The 14,949-nt window shown below is 47.3% G+C and overlaps 1 protein-coding gene across 1 annotated transcript in view; it reads left to right on the top strand.

The window, feature by feature from the left end:
- The window catches only part of gda (guanine deaminase), a 42,452-nt gene that overhangs the window by 19,888 nt on the left and 7,615 nt on the right, over positions 1–14,949 (top strand). Inside the window, exons 7-10 of the mRNA XM_080189598.1 lie at positions 4,959–5,066; positions 8,968–9,075; positions 10,325–10,422; positions 13,446–13,513. Coding sequence (XP_080045724.1) covers positions 4,959–5,066; positions 8,968–9,075; positions 10,325–10,422; positions 13,446–13,513 — 382 coding nt within the window. The remainder of the gene's footprint in view (positions 1–4,958; positions 5,067–8,967; positions 9,076–10,324; positions 10,423–13,445; positions 13,514–14,949) is intronic.

Raw genomic sequence — 14,949 nt, forward strand, 5'->3', positions numbered from 1 at the left:
CTGATAATTCTAAGGGTTAGAGGCACCTGAAGCAGGAAGGTTGAAGTTCGAGGTGGGCAATGCAGAGTCAGGCTGGGCATCACGAGGTTGCCTCAAAATGGGGGCACTCTCTGAGGCTTTGAGAAACCTTGAAAGCGTGGCAGCCAAGGGCATCAGTGCGGAGCGGGAAACCCCTCCCTGGAATTGCTTCTGGACACAGCAGTGACCTCCTCACTTCAGTGGCTCCGGATTGTTGGGTGGGAGGGCCAGTTTATTAGGGTTTTAAAGTTTATTTATTAGTGTCACAAATAGGCTTACGTTAACACCGCAATCAAGTTACTGTGAAAATCCCCCTGGTCGCCACACTCCGGCGCCTGTTTGGGTACAGTCAGGGAGAATTTAGCATGGCCAATGTACCTAACCCCCACGTCTTTCAGACTGTGGGAGGAAACCAGAGCACTGGCAGGAAACCCACGAAGACATGGGGAGAACGTACACACTCCGCATAGATAGTGACCCAAGGCCAGGTATCGAACCTGGGTCCCTGGCATTGTGAAGCAGTAGTGCTAACCACTGTGCTGCCATGCCACCCCCTCCCTACCCATTCTCCTCCCCCTCTCCAGTGGCACAGGAGTGGCATGGCAGCACAATCATCGGCACATCTTTGGACTGTGGGAGGAAACCGGAGCGGCGGAGGAAAACACGGGGAGAACATGCCAATTCCACACAGACAGCAACCCGTGGCCGGAATTGAACCTGGGTCCCTGGCTCTGTGAGGCAATAGCACTAACCGCTGTGCGACCATGGCCCCCCCAACAAGAGGCTCTCTTGGATGTTGTGCCTGCCACTTCTGCAAGGACTAGCAGGCAGGCTAGCCTCATGTCTCAATGTTGTGATACATATCTGGAAAAAGACCTACAATTATGCACATTAGCGATAACCAAATTAACTCTTGCCACAGCCCATTCCACTCATCATTCCCAGGCAAATATCTCACTCGTGTGAAGAGAGATAATCAGCGACTGGTTTTTCATAGCTGACATCACTAAACTTTTCTAGTTCAGGGAGCGCGCAAGAACCAGTTAACCAGAGGAAAGATATTCATTAACTGGTACAAAATGTAGACAGGTTCAGCAGCAGGCAGACAGATCAAGTCTATCTCAATTTACTGCAGGTGCAAAGAGTATGGAAAATAAAATTCCCAACAAAACAACGTTCAAAAGCTTCCTCCATCTCCTCATTTAGTCCAGCTGACTCGTAATGTTTTGTCAGCGTATCCAGGTGTCGGTTAAACTCCACCACACTCTGATGCCTTCTTCAGAATTCTTCCAATTTGCCACTTCTCCTGCACCTTACCAAATGTCTTCTGCGCTGGAGTTCTTTTGTCCACAGGCGCTCTCTCATGCTTTCCAGCCTCCTCGCTCGCTGTATCCTGCTTCTGATTTGAGGTGATCTGCTCCAGTATTTTCTTACTTATTGTTCTTTTTCTTCTGTTTTGCTCCGAGATCAGAAGGACTAAGTGCGACCAACAAAGAGAGGAGGCAACATAGAGAATTGGATCAAGAGGAGGCCATGTGAGCCTGCTCCGTCACTTAACATGATCATGACTGATGCTCTATCTCAACATAGAGCGTAGAAAAACTACAGCACAAATAGGCCTTCAGCCCACAAGCTGCGCTGAACATACCTCTACTTACTAGGCTTGCCTATAACTGTCAATCTTACTAAGTTCCTTGTACTGTTCCAGAAGTCTCTTAAAAGACCCTATTGAATCCGCCTCCACCACCACCGATGGCAGCCGATTCCACACACCCACCACCCTCAGTGAAAAACTTACCCCGACATCCCCTCTGTACCTACTCCCCAGCACCCTAAACCTGTGTCCCCTTGTGGCAACCATTTCAGCCCTGGGAAATAGCCTCTGAGAATCCAACCAGTCAATACCTCCCAACATCTTATACACTTCTATCAGGTCACCCCTCATCCTTCGTCTCTCCAAGGAGAAAAGACCGAGCTCTCGCAACCTATCCTCATAAGGAATGCCACCAAATCCAGGCAACATCCTTGTAAATCTCCTCTGCACCCTTTCTATGGCTTCCACATCCTTCCTGTAATGAGGAGACCAGAACTGAGCACAGTACTCCAAGTGGGGTCTGACCAGGGTCTTATAAAGCTGCAGCATTATCTCCCGACTCCTAAACTCAATTCCCCAGTTGATGAAGGCCTAAGGATTTCTTTTTAAATGGGTCAAAAATAGTTCTACAATTGCTGAGGTTAGTTTTCAACATCATGTTCCCGCTCTCCTCCCTCTCTCCTTGATACCTTTAGAGTTTAGAAATCTATCCATTTCATTCTTATATATATCCATGACTCCATGGCCTTCTGTGTTAGAGAATTCCAGAGGCTCACTACACTCTGACTGAAGAGGTTTCTCCTCATCTCAGTCCTAAATGGACCACCCTGTATCCTAAAACTGGGGCCCCTTGTTCTAGAACACCCCCAACCAGAGGAAACAACATCCTTACACCTAGTGTGTCCAGCCCGCTCAGAATTACTTTCTTAGACCTCTACAGTGCAGAGATGCCCTTCGAATCTGCACTGAACACAATCCCACCCAGGCCCTACCCCCATACATTACACCCAGTACTCCCTCCAACCTACACATCCCTGGACACTAAGGGGCAATTTCTTAGCATGGCCAATCAACCTAACCCACACATCTTTGGACTGTGGGAGGAAACCAGAGCACCCGGCGGAAACCCACGCAGACCACGAGGAGAGCGTGCAAACTCCGCACAGTGACTCGAGCCGGGAATCGAACCCAGGACCCTGGAACTATGAAGCAGCAGTACTAACCACCATGCTACCGTGCCGCTCAAATTCTGTGCGTTTCAATGAAACCCTCTCTCATTCTTCTGTGATCCAGTGAATACAGGCCTAGTCAACTCAATCTCTCTACAATCCTGCCACCCTAATCTGGTGAAACTTCGCTTCACTCCCTCTGTGGCAAATATATCCTTTCTCAGATATGGAGACCTAAACTGCTCTCAATACTCCAGGTATGGTCTCACCGAGGCCCTGTACAGCTGCATTCTTGCTCCTGTACTCGAACCCTCTTACAATGAAGGCCAACATACCATTTTCCTTCCTAACTGTTGCTGTACCTGCATGCTCGCTTTCAGTGACTGGTGCACCAGGACCCCCAGATCCTTCTCTGCGTCCCAGTCTATCTCACTTTAAATAATTGAGGATAATTGTGTCTCTCTATCTGAAGTGGACAACTCCACATTTATCCAGGTGACACTGCGCCTACCATGTGTTTGCCCGCTCACTCAACTTGCCTTAAAGATGAGACGAGATGTATAACAGAATCATTAACAACATGAGCAAGAAAATGGAAGCTTTTTGTGAAGCTTTAAGACTCGTGCGTGTGTCTGGCTGAGCCAACATTTGTTGTCCATCCCTAATTGCCCTTGAATGAAATTCCTTGCTAGGCCATTTCAGAGTGGGATCCGAAGCCAATCAGTTGCTATGGGCTCCGGAACCACGTCAGCAGATTTCCTTCCCTAAGGACTTTTTTTTTAAATGGGCCAAAGCTAGTTCTACAATCGCTGAGGTTAGTTTTCAATTACCAGGTTTTATCTTGAACTAATTGAATTCCATCAGCAGCTATAATGGGATTTGAACCCACATCCCCAGAGGATCAACCTGGGCCTCAGGATTACTAATCCAACCAGCAACGTTACCCACGATGCCACCATCTGCCCTGCAGCAGGGTACGATCTATCTTAAATTAAACTGACAGCCCAAAGGTGATTAATAAATGCTATTACAGTGTACAAATAGAAAATTAGTGTCGGGTGTACCCTGCTTGCAATGTGGTCTCCTGTACACTGGGGAGACCAAGTGTAAATTGGGACACCTCTTTGTGGGAGACCTCCACTCAGTCCGCAAGCTTGGCCCCTTGTCACCTATCATTTTAATTCCCTTGCTCTGAACCTTTCTGTCCTGCGTTGTCTTAGTGAAGGATGGCACAGTTGTTAGCACGGCTGCCTCACAGCGCCAGGGAGCCGGGTTCAATTCCCGCCTTGGGCCACTGTCTGTGTGGAGTTTGCATGTTCTCCTGTGTCTGCGTGGATTTCCTTCAGGAGCTCCAGTTTCCTCCCACAGTCCGAAAGATGTGTGGGTTAGTTGGATTGGTCATGCTAAATTGCCTTTAGTGTCCAAAGATGTGCAGGTTAGATGGATTAGTCGTGCTAAATTGCGCCTTAGTGTCCAAAGATGTGCGAGTTAAGTGGATTAGCCATGCTAAATTGCTCCTTAAAGTTAAAGTTTATTTATTAGTCACAAGTAAGGCTTACATTAACACTGCAATGAAATCACTGTGAAATTCCTCTAGTTCCTTTAATGTCCAAAAATGTGCAGGTTAGGTGGATTGGCTGTGTAACTTATCCCTTATGTCTCAAAATGTGTGTGTAGGTTCGGGGTATTGGCGGGCTAAATACATGGAGTTACAAGTTTAGGGTCTGGATGGGATGCACTGTCAGAGAGTCTGTGCAGACTCGATGGGCCAAATGGCCTCCTCCTGATCTGTTGGGATCCTATGATTCGACATAGGTTCTTCATTTTTCCATCAGGCACTTGCGATAGAAGTGGAAAAGGGGATGTTAGAGATCGCACCGAGTTCAGTTTCAGCTCAGAACCATTTTTCACAGAGTAAGCGCTGTAAATGATTCTGCTGCTCCCACTCACACCTCCTCCTGACCCTGTTCAATCACTCATTTATTTCCCAGTGTTGAGGCGAGCTGTGAAGTATGAACTCTCATTCTACAGACGCTGCCTGAATATTTGCAGCAATTTTGACCATAACTATAACAGAAAAATGTGTTTCACGCGTGTCGGAGATGAACTCCTCGCTCTTTCAGCGTGTTAACAGCATTGAAATGGTTACATTTTCCAATGTTTGTTTTATTTTACAGTACCCCCTGGTAAAACCCATAGTGACTCCTCGCTTTGGACTGAGCTGTTCCTCTGAACTGCTGCAACAACTGGGGTCATTTGCGAACAGTAACAACTTGCACATTCAGGTACTGCACCCATTAATTTCCAGGAGAATTTATTAATATCCTTTCTTTGCAGCCAGTGCACATAGTGTTTGCAATCAGTTGCTGCATTGTTGAGAATGAAATAAGCAATCCTAATTTTCCGATTTTCACCATAATCTTTAACATGTTCAGATGTAAAGTGTGGTTAAATAAATTCCGTGTTGGCAACAATGGTATGATACAGCTCCCGGCACCTAAAATATCCAGGTTTAAAATGATAGAATCGTAGATTGTTATAGCACTGAAGGAGGCCATTTGGCCCAACAAGTTTGTGTCTTTTTCAAAGAGATAGTCCCACTCTCCCGTTCTTTCCCTGTAACTTTGCAGTTTTTCTCTTTTTTTAAATAGCATCCCGACAGCGCAGAAGGAGGCCATTCAGCCCATCAAGTCTGCACTGACAACACCCCAGCCAGGCCCTATCCCCATAACACCACATGTTTGCCCCACTAACCCCTTTAATCTATGCATTCTGGAACACTAAGGGTCAATTTAGCACGGCCAGTGCAAGTAACCCGCTCACCTTTGGACGTTGGAAGGAAACTGGAAGACCCGGAGGAAACCCATGCAGGCACGGAGAGAACGTGCAAACTCCACACAAGACAGTGATCCAAGGCTGGAATTGAACCCAGGTCCCTGGCGCTGTGAGGCAGCAGTGCTAACTAATGTTAAAAAAATTATCCAATTCCTTTTGTTCCTATTATTGAATTTGGGTAGAATGTTTTAGTTTGCCCAGGTGGGTGTGCACCCAACCTGGGAGCATGTGAAAGCGTGCCAGAACATGTTGGCGCGCCTTGCAATGTCGCCACGCACTCGTATGATATTACAGTCAGCAGGTGCCGATTGTATGAGCGTCCACCAACAATGAAGAAGTTCATTCAAATGATTGTAAGCACTGAGTACAGGAGTTGGGCCGTTATGCTACGACTGTTCAAGATATTGGTTAAGGCCACATTTGGAGTACTGCGTACAATCCTGGGCACTCTGCTACAGGAAAGATGTTACTGAACTGGAAAGGGTGTGGAAAAGATTTACAAGGATGTCACGAGGACTGGAAGATTTGAATTATAAGGAGACGCTGGGATTTTTTTTTCCCTGGAACGTAGGAGGATGAGGGATGACCTTTATAGAGGTTTATAAAATGATGAGGGGCATAGATAAGGCGAATAGCTAAGGTATTTTTCCCCAGGGAGCCCAAAACTAGAGGGCAAAGGTTCAAGGTGAGCGGGGAAGGATTTAAAAGGGACCAGAGGGGCAACTTTTTCACACAGGGAGTGGTGCCCATATGGAATGAGCTGCCAGAGGAGGTGGTAGAAGCGGGTAAGTTACAACCTGTGAAAGACATTTGGACAGGTGCATGGATGGGAAAGGTTTAGAGGGCCAAACACAGGCAAATGGGACTGATTCAGTTGAGAAAACCCGGCCAGCATGGACAAGTTGGGCCGAAGGGCCTGTTTCCATGCTGTGTAGCTCTATGGCTCTATGGCTGGAATTTTACTACACCGTTCGCCATGGGAATCGGAGTGGGCCGGACAATGGGAAGGTCCGTGGACCTTGGGTGGGATTTTATGGTTTTGGGCTGAGCCAGACTGTAAAATTCCGCTGTCTGACTCTAAGTGCAACTGAGCAGAAAATCACGTGCAGGCAACACGGACGCTTTGGCTTCCAGGAATGGAGTAAAAGGGGACTGGAGTAAAGGCTGACCGAGTTGGATGGAGTTTTTTGGGAGTTTGGCTTGGAACGCTTTCACTGCTTTAGTTGCAGGTTTTCACATCTAGTCTGGCATTCTCAGTCATGTGACATTGCGTCCCTCTGTGCGCGGGGTAAGGCCCATTTGCAGATGGGGATAGTCTTCTCAGTGGGCAGAACCTCCTCTGAGGAGGACAGGGGACAAAGAGAGAGGAGGGCAGGTGGTCACAGGTGATGCCCTCAGGCAAGGCACTGGCTGCTCAGGGACGGCAAGGAGGGCGTCCCCGCAGAAGACATCACTACCCAGCTGGCAAGATCAAACTACCCGGGCATGACCGAGATCCAGTGCCGCAGGAGGCTCTGGTGGAACCAGGAAATGCAGCCATTTCCAGTCCCACAACCATGCAGTACATTCTAAAGGCTGACCTCAGACTGCAACAAAACCTTCATCCTCATGTAGAATCCGGTTCTTATGTTAATTGCATTAAATCTGTTTCCAATGGTTACCGATCCAGCAGCCCTCGGAACCCGTTTCTCTTTACTTACTCGATCTAAACGCCTTTTACACTTGCCAATACACAAAAACCGTTTGCATTCATCTCAGTCTCAAAGTTACTGCAACTCGCTTCCTACACGCTGTGTTACTTTCAGCCAGTGAATGGCACTGAGCTCTGGGGAATTAGTTCCATTTCTCTGCAGACTCAATGGTTCTGTTTAGCGTCAATCACAGAATCCCTATAGGGCTGAAGGAGGCCATTCGGCCCATCGAGGCTGCACTGACAACAATCCCACCCAGGCCCTACCCCTGCAACCCCATGCATTTACCCTGGCACTAAGGGGCAATTTAGCTTGGCCACCTCACCTAACCTGCACATCTTTGACACATCAGAGTAACAAATAGATGGGGGAGTCTGCTGACTTCCTCCTCCATTGTATCACTTGTTTCTGCCGCATCGCATTTCCTGCTGAACTCCCACCCACAACCTTTTGAGGCCTCCAGAATTCACAATTCTAATGTTCTTCTGGCCTCCCACTTTCCATAATCATGGGCTTTTCCAGAACTCCTGCTGCCTGTATCTTAACTTGCACCAAACCCCATTCACCACCAGCGCCCCTCTGCTATCTAACCTACACCCCAATGTTAAAATTCTCATCCTTACTTTTCCATTCATGGGATATGGGCGTTTCTGACTGGGGCGGCATTTATTATCCATCACTGAGGGCAGTTGAGAGTCAACCACATTGCTGTGGCTCTGGAGTCACATGTAGGATAGACTAGGTAAGGATGGCAGATTTCCTTCCCTAAAGGACATTAGTGAACAAGGCGGATTTTTCCAACTATCGGCCATGGTTTTATGGTCAACTCTTAATTCTAGATTTAGGATTAGGTGGATTGGCCATGCTAAATTGACCCCAGTGTCAGGGGGATTAGCAGGGTAAATATTTCTGGTTTGATTTGATTTATTATTGTCACATGTATTTACATACAATGAAAAGTATTGTTTCTTGCACACTATAAAGACAAAACATACTGTTCATAGAGAAGGAAATGACAGACTCCAGAATGTAGTGTTACATTCATAGATAGGGTGTAGATCAACTTAATGCAAGATAAGTCCATTCAAAAGTTTCGACAGCAGCAGGGAAGAAGCCGTTCTTGAGTCAGTTGGTACGTGACTTCAGACCTTTGTATCTTTTTCCTCGACGGAAATACGTGGGGTTACAGGGATAGAGCCAGGGTGGGGATGTTGGCGGTGCAGACTCGATGGACCGAGTGGCCTCCTTCTCCTCTGTAAGGTTTCTACTGAATTCTAGATTTTTATTGAATTCAAATTTCATCATCTGTCACGGTGGGATTTGAACCCGGGTCCCCAGAGCATTATCCTGGGTCTCTGGATTACTAGTCCAGTGACAATATCACGGCACCACTGCCCACATCTCCCCATGGCCTCACCCCTCCAAGTCTCTGTAACCTCCGCCAGCCCCACAGCTCTCTGAGATATCTGTGTTTCCGATTCAGGTCTCCTGCGCATGTCCGATTTCCATCGCTCTACCACTGGCAGCTGTGTCTTCAGTTGCCAGGGGCCCTACCCTCGGGAATTCCCTCCCTATTCCTCTCCACCTCTCTTCCCACTTTTTGCAATGTACAGCAAATGGATGTTATCAAGATGCAAGTAAGTCTTGTTATTTGTTCCAGAGTCACGTAAGTGAGTCTCTCGAAGAGATAGAGGCTATAAAGAAAATCTTTCCAAATTGCAAGAATTATTCAGATGTTTATGACAAACACAGCCTCCTGACTGATAAGGTGAGTGCTCAAGGCCATACTTTCTTCTTCAAATAATCGCTTAAGAAAAGCAGTTCCTGAAATCCACAATCACTATTTTTTTGAAATTTATTTGTGGGTCATGGGCTTTGCCGGCTGGCCAGCATTTATTGCCCATCCCTAGTTGCCTGAGGGCAGTTGAGAGTCAACCACATTGCTGTGGCTCTGTAAGGACGGCAGATTTCCTTCCCTAAAGGACATCTGTGAACCAGATCGGTTTTTCCGACAATTGACAATGGTTTCACGGTCATCAATAGATTCTTAATTTCAGATTTTTTTTATATTGAATTCAAATTCCACCGTCTGCTGTGACGGGATTTGAACCCAGGTCCCCAGAATTTCTGGATTAAATTTCTTGCGATAATACCACTCGGCTGGGGGGGGGCGGTGGGGAGCGGAGAGACCCAAGTGAGAATTTTGGCACTTAAATGTTTGGAGAGGGAGTTGAACCCATGACTTTGAGTCAGAGATACAAGGAGGCCATTCAATCCATCATGTCTATACTGGTTCATTGTGTGCTATCCAATTGAGCCCACTCCTCAGGCCTCTTCCCATCGACCAACAAAATTAGCCTAAACAAAAAGATGGTTTCCATACTTGCAACCTCTCTTTCTCAATCCCTCCTTCTCTCCCTCTCTTTCTTTCTCCCTCTCATTCGCTCTGTCTCTCTTTCTCTGCCTTTTCTTTCTCTCTCTTCCTCTCTCCTGCTCTGTTTCTCATTTCTTCTCTCTTTTCACTCCCACCTTCTCTCCCTCTCTCTCTCTTTCAGCCACTCTTCACACTTCCTTGATCTTTCTCTCTTTCTTTCACTCTCTCTTTCTGCCTCCCTCTTTTTCTCAAATTTTCTTTCTCTCTCTTATTCTCCATCTCTCTTTCTTCCTTTCTCTCTTTCTTTCTCTCCTCAATCTCTTTCTTTCTCTCTCTTTTTCTCTATGTCTTTCTTCCTTTCTCTTTCTTTCTCTTTCCCTCTCTCTTCCTCCATCTCTCTATCTCTCTTTCCTCCCTTCTCTCGCTCTCTTTCTCTCTTTCAATCTCTTTCTATTTCTCCATCTCCATTTCTCTCTTTCTCTGTACACAGTTCCTCCTAAGCTTTTCTCTCTATCTGTCTCAATCCTTTTCATCACCCTCTCGGTTGCTTAACTTGTCCTTTTACCTGGCCACCTCCTGCTGCTTCTGATTGCGTGTTAAATGAGCCGTTATCATTGCTGTCACAAACGATCTTTTCACACAGACAGTCATGGCACATGGAGTGTATCTCTCCGATGAAGAGCTGGAACTCTTCCAGAGAAAAGGAGTGGCTATCTCACACTGCCCAAATTCAAACACCTCGTAAGTATGCAATTGCTGCAATCAATATATCTGGGCCAGATACCCGCACTGGATTCCTGCTGTAAGCCTTGCCCCAGTGGTCCCACTCCACAAGCTGGAGCAAAACATCGAGCACGAAATTTCCAGCGCAGTCCCGGGTGAGTGCTGCAGTGCCTGAGGTGCCAAATTACAGGTGAGATGTTAAACTGAGCCCCTTCAGCTCTCTGAGATGGACATAGAAGTTTCCATGGCCCTTATTCTGAAGGAGAGCAGGAGAGAACCATATAGTGCAGAAGGAGGCTGTTCGGCCCATCAAGTCTGCACCAACCACCCAGGCCCTATACCCACAACCCCACACATTTACCCTGCTGATCTTCTGGCACTAAGGGATATCATGGCCAATCTACCTAACCCGCACGTCTTTGGACTGTGAGAGGAAACTGGAGCACCCAGTGAAAACCCACACAGACATGGGGAGAATGTGCAGACTCCGCACAGACAGTGGCCCGAGGCTGGAATTGGACCTGGGTACTTGGCGCTGTGAGGCAGCGGCGCTAATCACTGTGCCACTGTGCCACCCTTGATGTCCTGCCCAATAGTTATCCTTCAAAGAACATCACCAAAATCAGATAGAATCCCCACAGTGCAGAATAAGGCCATTTGGCCCATTGAGCCTACACCCACAACAATCCCACCCAGGCCCCATCCCCATGTTTTTACAAAGAACAAAGAACAACACAGCACGGGAAACAGGCCCTTCGGCCCAACAAGTCCATGCTGCCATTTTAACATTGTGAGTTCCCTCTTCTACCTATGACCTTTGTCCACGCCTATAGGACTCCACAATAAAGGAATTATAACCAGAATGAGGGACGCCTAATTTAGGGACAATTTGTTAATACCAATCAGCCTAAGAGCACATTTTTGGGAGTGTGAGAGGAAACCGAAGCACCCGGAGAAAACCCATGCAAGCACGGGGACAACGTGCAAACTCCCACAGACACCGACCCAAATCCGTGGATCTGCACAGCAAACAGTGATAGTCACCTTGTTTACCCTGTTAATCCCCCTGACACTAAGGAACAAATTACCATGGCCAATCCACCTAACCTGGGAGGAAACGGGAGCACCTGGAGGAAATCCACACAGACACGGGGAGAACATACGGACTCCACACAGACAGTGGCCCAAGGCCGGGTCATCTGGTCATTATCACATTGCTGTTGTGGGATCTTGCTGTGTGCAAATTGCCCACTGTTTCCTACGTTGACCACACTTTAAAAATTCATCGCTGTCTGTGAAGCACTTTGGAACATCCTGAGGTTGTGAAAAGTGCTCTGAATATGCAAATCATTTCTTTTGGTGACAGACAAGCTGGTATTTGGACGTGGACAGACTGGATCTCGGCTCTCCCTTTCTGTTCCCTTGGGCCCCTGTTTGAAATGCTGTCTTTACATGGTGTCTGGAGTCAGAGTTGTCCGGCGAGGCAGCCTCTCAGACCAGGCAATCCCATTGCTTCCCTTTCTGGGATTGTATCATTTCTCTCACTCTCGATCCTGAAGGCTCGGAATCCCAACTGGGAATGCAGGCCTGGATACATAGAATCCCTTCAGTGCAGAAGGAGGCCACTTGGCCCATCAAGCCTGCATTGACTTTCTGACAGAGTATCTTACTCTGGTCCACTTCCTTACCCTATCCCTCTAACCTTCCACATTTACCATGGCCAATCCATCTAACCTGCACATTGTTCAACACTGAAAACTTTTTAAACCTTGGCAATTTTTTAGCCACCTCTTTACGTTGATTTGCGTCAGAGTTTTAGCAAGAAACTGGCCATTTGGCCTAACTGGTCTAAGCCAGTGTTTATGTTCCAAGTGACTGAAAGCCAGATTCTGGAACTTGCTCTAGTCCGTAACCCCAGGCATACTAGGCAGCTGTCCATGGTGCTGATCAGAAAGGCTAACCGATTTTAAATCATAGAATCCTACAGCGTAGAAGGAGGCCATTCAGCCCATCGAGCCTGCATTGACAATAAACCCCCGGGCTCTATCCCCATAATTCCTTGTATTTTCACTGCTAATCCCCCTGACACTAAGGGGCAATTTATCATGGTCAATCAACCTAACCCGCACATTTTTGCAGTGTGGAAGAAAACCGAATCACTCGGAGGAAACTCACGCAGACACAGGGAAAATGTGCAAACTCTGCACAGACAGTCACCCTAAGCCAGGATCGAACCTGGGCCCCTGGCACTGTGAGGCAGCCGTGCTAACCACTGTGCCACCGTGCCGCCATTTTGTCATGTTTAAAGTTTTAAAATATATTTATTGGTGTCACAAGTAGGCTTACATTAACACTGCAATGAAGTTAATGTGAAAATCCCCTAGTCGCCACACTCTGGTGCCTGTTTGGATACACTGAGGGAGAATTTAGCACGGTCAGTGTACCCAACCGGCAATTCTCTCTGATGTCTTGGAACCCTTTACGCTAGCAGTGCTTGGCTCCTCACTCCTTCCCCTACACCCTCCTCGCCTCACTCCATCAGAAAATCCTTCCATTCCCTTCTCCCTTGCATAATTATCCATCTCCCCCTTAAACCTGTCCCTGTCAATCGCTCCCTGCGGTAGTGAGTTCCGCGTTCTCGTCACTCTCTGGGTGAAGACGTTTCTCCGGAGTCTCCCATTGGATTTATTTGAGGCTCCGGGCACAATTATACCCACTTTAATCTTCAGACATGCCATGGTGGAAGTTGTTTGTACACCTGGAAGCGTGAATGCAGAGTGAAGAGTGAGACACCAGGGAGAACTGCGGAAGAAGAGATATTTGAGTGGCTGCGCATGACTTGAGTCGAGATATTGGGTGAACAAAGGGCAGATCACCATCAAATGTCTGCCCTATAAAATTGTGGCTGCACGTTCAGCACTGAGCAGCAGAAGTTCCTTTGCTGAGGAGAAGGTTACAGACAAGTTCATGTAACCAGCATGAAAGCTGAACTTGTCCATCAGGAGGGGCTTGGAGACATCATTTCTCTTGTGTTTTTTCAGACTTTGCAGTGGCCTATTCGACGCCCGAAATGCTTTGAACCATAAAGTAAAAGTTGGACTAGGAACTGGTAGGTTAAAAACTTCTGTATTTTTGTGAGACTTCTCAGTAGATGAGTACTTGATGAGTTCATGGGATTTAATGGGATTGAGGGTTATAGATAGGCCAGATAGGTAGGGATATGATTGGTGCAACATGTGAGCCTAAGGGCCTGTTTGTGCTGTAATGTTCTATGTTCTAAATGTGGCTGCGGTAGAATCATAGAATCCTACATGCAGAAGGAGGCCATTTGGCCCATCAATTCTGCATTGACCACAATTCCACCTAGGCCCTATCCCCATGACCCCATACACTTACCTTAGGTAGTCCCCCTGACACCAAGGGGCAATTTAGCATGGCCAGCCCACCTAAGCCATACATCTTTGGAGTGTGGGAGGAAACCGGAGCACCCGGAGGAAACCCACGCAGACATAGGGAGAATGTGCAATCTCCACACAAACAGTGACCCAAGGCTGGAATTGAACCGGCCCCTGGCCCTATGAGGCAGCAGTGTTAACCATTGTATCTGCTATACTGCCCAAAAGAGTGACTCCTCCCCACTCACACACTGGCTCTCTCTAACTTGCAGTCTGCACTCTGCTTACAAAGCTGCTCACGATAGGAACAGGAGAAGGCCATCCAGCCCTTCAAGCCCTGCTCTACAAAGACTCGAGTGAGCATTGAACTAGTAACTCCTGATTTACAAGGCCTGTGCTCCAAGCATGAAGCTACGGAGCCAACTGCAGTTCCAATTTGTCATTTTCTATCTTTTTGCCTCCTCAAGTCCATAACAGCCTTGGGGATTCCAAGTACTCATCACACACTGACCCAGGATTTTACAGGACTCCTCAACTTTGCCCTACTTTTAGTGCAAGTGCTTTGTCCCAACTCCCCCCTCCTCCTCCTCCTCCTCCTCCCCCCCACTCCCTCACAAGCAACTGAGCCCCAAATGTCTGAAAGCCAGCTTGCTTTAGTCTGTAACCATTGAACAGAAAATGCTGGAAAATCCCAGCAGGTCTGACAGCATCTGTGGAGAGAGAACAGAGCCAATGTTTCCAGTCTGGGTGACTCTTCATCAGAGCTGGGGAAGGGTCACGTAGACTCGAAACGTTGGCTCTATTCCCTCTCCGTGGATGTTGCCAGAGCTGCTGAGATTTTCCAGCATTTTCTGTTTTTGTTTCTGATTCCAGCGTCTGCAGTATTTTGCCTTTACTGTAACCATTGAAAGTTCTCTAGGCAACTGTCCATGGTCCTGAACAGAAAGACTATCCGCGTTTGTCTTGGACGCTCCTATTATTACCAATGTGTTTTTCCTCACTCCCTCCCTGTCTACAGTGATTGGCTATTTTTTGGGCAAGATTAGGAAGAAGGTGGTGAAGAGGTTGACATTGAGGGAGGGTGAAGAGACTCTAATGTATGAATTCTCTCCATTATTATTGAGGGCAGAGTGAGGAAGATTGATTGCTG

Source organism: Carcharhinus amblyrhynchos, chromosome 5, assembly GCF_965287045.1.
Source record: "Carcharhinus amblyrhynchos chromosome 5, sCarAmb.v2.hapA, whole genome shotgun sequence".
NCBI classification, from domain to species: Eukaryota; Metazoa; Chordata; class Chondrichthyes; order Carcharhiniformes; family Carcharhinidae; genus Carcharhinus; species Carcharhinus amblyrhynchos.